The 10,000-nt window shown below is 36.0% G+C and overlaps 1 protein-coding gene across 1 annotated transcript in view; it reads left to right on the top strand.

Annotated features, from left to right (window-relative positions):
* LOC115210712 (major facilitator superfamily domain-containing protein 6-like) overlaps positions 1–10,000 on the top strand; it is a 107,536-nt gene that overhangs the window by 83,436 nt on the left and 14,100 nt on the right. The window contains exons 5-6 of the mRNA XM_029779407.2: positions 3,478–3,549; positions 8,568–8,698. Of these exons, the coding sequence (XP_029635267.1) occupies positions 3,478–3,549; positions 8,568–8,698 (203 nt within the window). The remainder of the gene's footprint in view (positions 1–3,477; positions 3,550–8,567; positions 8,699–10,000) is intronic.

Below are 10,000 nucleotides of genomic sequence, written 5' to 3'. Positions count from 1 at the left end.
AATTATTTACCCTGTTGCTAAGGTAATCGAAAGACGCTGTTTAACGCCCGAAAAGCCAACAGTACCAAAAAGAATCAAATGCTACAAACAAAATAAGATGTTCAAATCCAATGCCAAATCAGTTTACGGGGAAATAGGGAAAGAAAATATAACCATTGAAAATCCACCCCTAATGAAAGAAGTTGAAAACTTTGGGAAAGAGATCTGGAGTGATGAGAAACCATACAATGAAAATGCAGACTGGATCAAACGCACCCAAGATGCCTACAAAAATTACAAGAACAGGTGTGGGAAGATATCTCAATCGCCGACCTAAGGAGGGCACTAACGAAGGCTCATAAGTGGAACTCCCCTGGTATTGACAGAGTACCACATTTCTGGCTCTCATCACTCTCATCGCACACAAAATATTAGTAATACTATTTAATAGTATTATGAAAGACCCGGAAAAAACTCCCCATTGGATGGTAAGTGGTAATACTTACCCCCTCCCCCCAAATAACGAAACGAAAGACCCAAGAACTACCGGTCTATAACATGTTTATCTACTACCTATAAGATTTTGACACCTATTCTAGTAGAGAAAACATAAACGTTTATGGAAGAGAATAACCTCTTTCCCACTGAACAATAGGGATGCAGACGAGGCTCATACGGATGCAAAGATCAGCTCCTAATTAATCGCATGATCCTTGAGAACTGCCATAACAAGCGCAGAAATCTCAGCTCTTCATGAATTGATTACAAAAAAAGCCTTTTACAGAATACCACATTCGTGGATTCTGAAATCGCTGGATATTTTCAAAATTTCTCCTGTGATTTCAGATTTTTAAAGTATAATATGTTCACTATGGAACACGAAGCTCCAATTATATCATTCTAATGGAGTATTGCGCTCAAACAATATTAGCATAAATTGTGGCATTTTCCAAGGTGACTCACTTTCACCACTAATTTTCTGCATGGCACTAATACTACCCTCAAGTGAATTGAATAGAACAGGGTATGGCTACAAAATTAACAACAGGAAAATAAGCCATCTATTTCATATGGATGATTTAAAACTATATGGCAAAGATGATGAAGAACTTGAAGGACTCTTACATACTGTGAACAGATTCAGTGATGATATCGGGATGGAGTTTGGCCTTGAAAAGTGTGCCAAAGCCACTTTTAAGAAAGGGAAATTCGTAAAGTCAAGTTCAATCGAATTAGATGTCGAAACAGTAATAAAAGAACTTGAGCAGGAACAAACCTAAATATCTAGGAATAAATGAAGGCTCTGGTATCCAGCATGCAAGCATGAAAGAGAAGGTTAGGAAGGAATGTTATAGAAGAGTTCGAGCAGTCCTGAAGTCTGAACTGAATGCATATAATAAGATGTTAGCCATAAATTCTTTAGCAGTCCCAGTTGTTCTTTATAGCTTCAATGTGCTTAACTAGAATACCAGTGAAATAGCGAAAATTGACAGAAAAATCCGCAAGCTACTGACTTGCACCATCAAAAGGCAGACGTGGATCGTCTTTACCTTCCCAGAGCTCAGGGAGGACGAGGTTTGATCCAGCTTGAACCTACGTACAAAACCATTACAATCGAACTGGCCAAATACCTTGAAGCAACCAACGATTGGATGTTAAAACTTGTTGAAAAACATGAAAGACCGAAAAAACTTCACTCTATTCTGAAAGAGAGCAAAAGATTCGTTACTGATCTCTTAGATACCTACCAGATTGATCAGGCTGAAGGAAATGCGCCAACTGCTGCTGCAAAGAAAATAAAATTGATTGCAAAGACAAAAGCGCATGAAAAATTAGCTAGCAGATGGGAACAGAAACCTCTGTATGGCAAGTATGTGGTCCGTAGCAAACAAGCTGATGTCGACCAGAAACACACGCACCAATGGTTACGAAGCTCAGGGCCAAAATCAAGACCAATGCTTATTAACCCGGAACTACCAAGCCAATGTGGTAAAAAATGGAGCTGACCCAAAATGCCGATTCTGTAACGATGAGATTGAAACTACAGACCACCTAATCTCAGGGTGTAGAGTCTTAGCACCTGTAGAATATAAAGCAAGACATGACAGAGTCGGCCAGTATTTACACTGGACAATATGTCGGCATTATAAAATCAAAACCGCTGACAAATGGTATAAACACCATCCTGAAGCTGTGACTGAGGGAGAAAATGTGTCGATTCTATGGGACTTCGTACATACCGACAGAACTATAAAAGCTAATAAACCGGATATTATTATAAAGGATCAGACAAAAAGGATGTGTTTATTAATTGACATGAGTATTCCTTGCGGTCACAATATAGCGGCGAAAGAATTTGACAAGATCAGTAAGTATAAAGACTTGCTAATAGAAATTGAAAAAATGTGGCATCTGAAGGCGACTACAGTACCAGTGATTGTAGGATCTCTAGAAATGATGAAAACAAAAAGGTACTGAAACCTATTTGAAAATGATACCAGGCTTACCATCCCTACAGGATGTTCAAAAAATCGTGTTAACTGGAACGGCTCATGTACTAAGAGCATTATCGCTGTGAAAACAACATCCATTCATGAATTTATTTATTTATTAATTTTCTAAATACATATTTTACCTGTGAATTTGCGTGTGTAATCTGGGAATGCATACAATGAGCTTCTCTGCCCTAGGTGTACGGAAAACACTCGGCGAGAAACGGAAGAAAATTTGAAGAAAGAAGGAATAATAATAATATAATAATAATAATAATAATAATAATAATAATAATAATAATAATAATAATAATAATAATAATTTCTGCTGAAGACACAAGGCCTGAAATTTTGGTGGAGGATGCTTGTCGATTACATCGGTCCCAGTCCTCAGGTAATACTTATTTTATCGACCCCGAAAGGATGAAAATTAGAGTTGATCTTGGTGACATCCGGATGTTAACTGTGTATAAATGATGTTCTTGTTAGGAGTGGGTTATATCTTAGCGTTTACTAGGTCACCGTATCAATCGGGGACCTAAACAATAGAAACTTGAGCTTGATAAAATGGTTGTGAAAGTGAGATCCTCTTCTCCATGTTCATGTGTCTTCTCAGGGAAGACACAAACAACTCCAGAGTTGTCCCTTTCGTACTTGGCAATATGATTAGAATATTTGCCATTGAGAAAATATTGTCTATTTTTCACCTCACAATTATTTTGAATTAATCTTTTTGATGCCCACACCATTCAGTATATTAGCACTAGATTAACTATTGTTTTTCATTCAGATGGAGTCTTAAAATAATATTCATTTGTGATGTATAATTTGAAATATTTAAGTATCCTGAACAGCTAATTCATCATTTCTCGTGGTAGTTCCAATTAGTCTCTAATCGACCAAATACAAAGAAAATTGCCCCGAACGTTATAATGTCTTCATTCAATTTTAATGAAAAGATGTGAAAAACTTTAACTAAAAACACAAACTAAAATTTGTTTTGTAGGTACTACTCAGTCTGGCTTTTACGGCGCTACAGAAAATCCTCAGTTTTTGACTCCGAGACCTAAATCGCCAGGTAAGTTTTCCAAAACCACAAAAAGAGAATTGATTAAATGGTGAGTGAAAACAAAATCACAACAAAATCTTTTTTATAATTCTAGTTTTTACAACGATTCGATCAACTATTTTCTGAAGCTCTGCTTGGTGAGCTATATATCTAGCATTCTGTTTCTATTTTACATCTTCCAAAATTTTTTTGTGATCCTAAACTTTATATTTTAATTACTTGTTAAGGTCATCTTTACAGATATTCTATAGAAATTATAGCCAGCACTGGAGAGATAAATTTAACAAGTAATGTAAAAGCGTACAGCTAACGCATTAGAACGTGGTATTGACTTATAAAAACGTTTGACATACTTTATAATATATTATGGTTGCATAATGAAATACCGAAGTACCTACAAGTCATTAGTATTTACGTTCCAGCTCTCAGAAATGCATTTAATATGTAAATTGGTATATCTAGTAACCAAACACCGCCGCATACACTGGCAACTCAAAGAATGAGTTCGAGGATCAATAAGGGGTTGGATTGGTGCTGAAGAAGGTGCAAAACCCACTGAAATATGGCATATACACCCATTATTCTTTTCTCATCTTCGATCTCATTGTTTGTTTACATCTGACGTCTCGTTTACGATACGTCGCAGCAAAAATCAGTACTGGCTATAATTCCTATAGAATATTTGTAGAGATAATCTTAACAAGTAATGTAAAAGCGCATTGCTAACGCAGTAGAACGCGATATTGACTTATAAAAATGTTTAATATACTTAACCTTATAATTATTCTGCTTGTCATTGCGTTACTTAGCCTGTCGGTAACGCATTCACGTGATTAGAGATAAAAAGGGAGAAAGAAAAGGAGGAAAGAGAAAAAGAGGGAGGGAGAAAAAGAAGGAGGGAGAAAAGAGGGAGAGAGAGAAGCATCTATGGCGTGAGGTAGAGAGAATGTAATTGTAACGATTTTACGTGATTAGTCGAAAGGTAAGGGAGCAGAAAGAAAAAGGAGAGAGAAAAAGAGGATAAGGCGAAAAGTGAGACAGGAAGAGGGAGAAAGAAAAAAGAAGTAGAGAGAAGCATCCATGACTTGAGGTAGGGGGAACGTAATATTTACTACGTGGTTAAAAAAGTTAGCTGAAGATAGATGAGGCGAGTTAAAAATATAATTTCAGCAGAGGGGTGATGTTTCTGATGGTGAGGTTAAAGAAATGCACAGAGAGAGGGAGAAGAGAGAGAGAGAGGAGGGAGAGTGAGAAATGATGGTAGTGGTGGTATTGGTAACTGGATAGTAAAAGTGCATTTAAAAAAAATTGAACCAAGTTTTTTTATATCATCTATCACTTAACGCATGCGCATAAGTGCAATTCTGTTAAATATTCACGCTTATTTATGTGGCAGATATACGCAATTTAAATAAAGGTTGTATGATATGTACGGAATATTTTTTTATTTGTCTATGGGGAAAATGGAAAAATAAGAGTGAATATTTATTTTATGAGTGCTGTGTATTAAGACTATAAAATTGTGCATAAAATATATAAAGTGTATATATAAAGTGCATTAAGTAATCATGGTATTCCAATTTCTTTCACTTTTCAATGAATAGCAGATGAGCGACTATATTTCCATACAGACACAACGCAGGCTACACTTTGTGGTTTTTTGGATAAAGTCTTCATAAATAACACAATAGGTTTACCATTAATTCTGTGAAATATTCACGAGTCTCGCTAGTAGTTTATTATGATTGCATATCGAAATACCACCTATCAGCAAGTCATTAGTATTTATGTGTTAAATTGGCCAACAGCAATTGTTCTGATTAAAGAAAAATTGTTAATTCACATGGTGTTTTCTGGTTTGGCCTAGAATACCAAAAACATATAACTTTAATCGGATCATTACTTATGTTTAACTAATATTGGTTTCGGATTTTGGCACAAGGCCAGCAATTTCGGGTGATTAAAATGACTCCAGTGATCAACTGGTACTTATTTTATCGAAGAGATGAAAGTTAAAGTCGACTTCAGTGGCATTCGAACCCAGAACATAAAGACGAACGAAATGCCGCTAAGCATTTTGCCCGGCGTGCTAACGATTCTACCAGCAACAAATATTAAACCGATATTTTTTCATTTCTTCACTTGCTTCTATTACTAACATGAATAAATGCATAATTAACTAAAACAGCCATTAAATAATGTAGCAAACACCATAATTGAGAAATTCAAACGCATGACAATAATAGAGGCGTGTGGAAAGAAAAGAAAAATCGTGATCAAGAAGCGACATGGAAATACCATGGATGTGTGCACGCTCTTCACTTTCACAAGACACTCAAATATAAAAATAGCAAGTAAACTGGTACTCCATCGGCTACGACGACAAGGGTTTCACTTGATCCGATGAACGTGAAATTAACGTGTAAGTGACTCAGCACTTCACAGAAACGTGTACCCTTAACGTAATTATCAGTGAGATTCAGCGTGACACAGAATGTGACAAGGCTGATACTTTGAAATACAGGTACTACTTATTTTGGATCTTTTCCTTTTCATAGGCAGCTCGATTAATTTTCTTTAACTAAATACTTTGAAACTTCGGATACTGTGTCATCTTTTACTCTTAGAGTTGCTGAGAAAAGTTTCTATTTACGAAGTTATTTCGTGTTAAAGTTGTCGTATTTCGGTAATTTCAACCAATCAATGACGTGTATTCAGCTGAATAAAATTACTGCTGTTGTTTGTCAACAACAACTTCCGGCGGTGTATATTTCGTTTGTCACTGTTATTTATGACATATTTCATTTCAGTTACGTTCGTATGAATAAACGAGTGTGTCTGAAGCACGTTTATTTCATGACACCACCATAATCGTTCGTGCATTTCTATTGCTTCTTAGGTACTATTTTCGGAAAGACTTCCTCTCGCCCACCCCCCCAATTTTCTCGCAAATTTTTGTTTTTTAAATTTTTTTGCCAAAAACCCAGCTTTTTGCCAAAAACCCAGCTTTTTGCCAAAAACCCAGATTCCGGAAAATTGCCAAAATTCGGAATTTTAAAATTTTTTGGCCCCCTTTCCCCACTCCAATTTCTTCATTTTTCACTTTTTTCCGTAACCCTAACCTAAAACGCTAACCCTAACCCTAACCATAAAATCCTAACCATAACCCTAAAACCCTAAAGCTAAGACCAGTATAAACGCACGAACGATGTCATAAGTAACAGTGACAAATGAAATATACACGACTAATAGTTGTTGTTGATAAACAACAGGAGTAATTTTCTGCAGCTGAATACACGTCATTGATTGGTTGAAATTACCGAAATACAACTTTAACACGAAATAACTTCGTAAATAGAAACTTTTCTCAACAGTGCTAGGAGTAAAAGATGTTCCATATGACATGGTCTACCAGTATACGAAGTTTCAAAGTGTTTAGTTAAAGAAAATTAGTTACTTAATGAAAGTAAAATCATCTGTAAAAGTCATTATCCAGGTATCTCGCTGAAATGGGTAAGACCGGAGTAAAATAGAATACTCAGAATTGCAATTTACAATTTTAAGATTTATAATCTACAATCAGTTTTAATCATATATAAGCCAGCACCACGTTCATCATTACAAAACACTGTCTGAAGTTTGGTTGTTTTGTTTTCTCTTCTTTTTCATCTATTATCTGAATTTTCTTACCAGAAGCTTTTCCCTGGTGGAATTCCCTGCACCATGGGATCTGAATAAGTGTGTGTTCGTAGAAAGTTAATAATGGACAGTGAGAGGGAGGGAAACATAAAGAGAGTATTTTGAGTGATCACTAGATTGATCAATACAACGAAGTTGCTGTGTCTACATCTGTTTGTTTTCCGTTGTTTGTCGTTTGAATTTTATACAATTTTCCATCACTTGTCCTAACTTCCCCCATATATACATAAACACATACATACATCCACATTTACATAAGTACATACAAAACGTACATGTTATTGTAGTAATAACGAGTAATAAAAGTGTAATTATAATTCTTTAGGCATAAGAGGAGAATTAAGGATATATTATCGATACAGCAAATTAAAACATGCATTACAGAAACGTTTTGGAGTATATATATCGTTGGTTGAAAATTCTTAATGGATTTTAATGATATGTTATACATATACATATTAAGTAAGTCAAACAGTGTAATTAAAGTAGCCACATTACAAAAAAGAACCGAATCAAACTTTGTAAGTAGATTATATTATTTTGAGAAAATATCCTACAGGTTTCACTATCTGCTTAGTTCTTCGGTGGCATATAAATACACAGAGGTTGACTTTGCCTCTCATCCTTTCGGCGTCTATAAATTAAGTACCAGTTGTGTACTGTGGTCGATCTAATCGACTTGCCGCCTCCCCCCAAATTTCGGGCCTTGTGCCTAGAGTAGAAAAAAAGATATATAAACACACAAACACCCATCCACCCGCACGCACGCAAACACATAAATGAACAAACGTTCATGTCAAAATGAATTTATGATTTGAGATTCTTACCAATGTTAGATACGAAGCGTTTTTGTTTATTGTTCATTTTTATGATTATTTACATTTTACCAAACTATTTCAATCAATGTATTTCTAAATAACAACTTCTTCTTATGTCTTAAAGATAGCAGCATATTAGTAAAAATATTTCCATTTCTCTGAAGTGTGCTACAGTAATCCCTTGACTATCGCGGAAATAATTAAAATCTAAAGAAATAAAAATACCTATCGTCCTCAGAAACCCACAATATACTGAAGAGTCCACGATATAAATTTACATTAGAAAGGAAAATCCGTGATGTACTGAGTGCACAGTAGATGAGCCACGATTTAGCGAGGGATTGCTGTATATCTTCTATATATACGAACTGAGAACACCATTAAATATTTTGTACGGTTCAGCGTTGTTCAGATTCAATGACTTTCTACTCGTTTGTTTCACATAATGAGTTAAGTCAAAACAATATATAAGTAAGCCTCTACCTATCCAATGGTGAAATATATTTTCAGGAATGTATGAACAAGATTCTGGCGTTTCAAGTGGTAATCCTTTCCTTAGAGGTGGAAATCAAAGATATCAGCCTGATCCAGTCTCAAGAGAAAGCTATGGTGGATATCGTTCTGGAAACCCATTTAATGATGTAGGTATTGCTTTAAACTAAATTTATAATGATCCGGCTGCTCTTTGCTTTTATTTGGTATTGAATTCGGGGGGAGGGCAGCGAGACTATACACATACATATTCACATTCCTTCGACTAAAAACCCTTTAAACGGTGTTCCTGCATGGCCGCAGTCAAATGACTGAAACAAGTAAAAGAATAAATGAATATATATATATACTACCACACACACACATATATATATATATATGTAAAAAATACAAACTGGGATAAGAACGTAAAACATTTAGAAGACGATACAAAAAACACGGACGGGACATTCGAAGTCTTCAATCTTCAGTCAAGAACCGGATCATCCTCGCAATTTCGGCTGATTAATCTTGAGATTGCTCCGATCTGGCCATAGATACATACATATATATATATATAGAATGCGCACAAACACACACATACACACGCACACACACACACACACACACATACGCAAACACACGCACACACACGCACGCATACGCACGCACACACGCACACGCACGCACACACACACACACACACACACACACACACACACACACACACATACACACACACACATACTTGCAGAACCCATGGAAATTCCACGGAACGTAAAGAATTAAGAGGAACTATTTAAGATAGAAAGTATGATATGCATATATATCTATATATATAAAAGTGAAGTTGTGTGAGTGTCTGTCTCCTACGATTTAGATTCCTAACTACTCCCACATTTTGCGGTGCAGTTTAACCAAATTTGGGTATCTTATAGTCGTGATTCATATCGAGCCCGTCTGGGTATTAGCGCACGTCTACGATGAGTCTACGATTTTAAAAATAATTTAACATCATTTTTTTCCATTTTAACGCATATTTTTTAAATTACTTCTCCCCCTTCTTCCCTCCCTCGTTAAGCTGTGGGGAAGGGAGTGTAAGGAAATCAGCGTCGTAAAACGTTGTCAAGGAGACCAGCGTTCTTTTAGAACAACGACTTCATGGCTTGAAGACACCAAAACAGAAATGGCTAAGAAAGCCCGAAAGCAAATTCTACAAAATCGGGAAATACGCCACACAGGGAAGGTTTCCCGTGCAAAGAATTTGCACAACCGAATGTTATAGTTGTTGCACAACTTTTACTTAAAAAATATTATCCAAACACAAACTTTTGAAGGCAATATTGTATGGCGATGGTACTTGTGAAATATGGTAATGGATTTAGTAGCCAAAAGGAGAGAGCAGAGGCATATTATGGTGGTGGTGGAGGCGGTGGTAGTGACAGCGGTGGTGGCGGTGGTGCTGGTAGTGG

The sequence above is a fragment of the Octopus sinensis genome, linkage group LG4 (assembly GCF_006345805.1).
Source record: "Octopus sinensis linkage group LG4, ASM634580v1, whole genome shotgun sequence".
In the NCBI taxonomy this organism is placed as follows: Eukaryota; Metazoa; Mollusca; class Cephalopoda; order Octopoda; family Octopodidae; genus Octopus; species Octopus sinensis.
The sequence above is the reverse complement of the archived record's forward strand: the minus strand, read 5'-3'. Positions and strand labels throughout refer to the sequence as shown.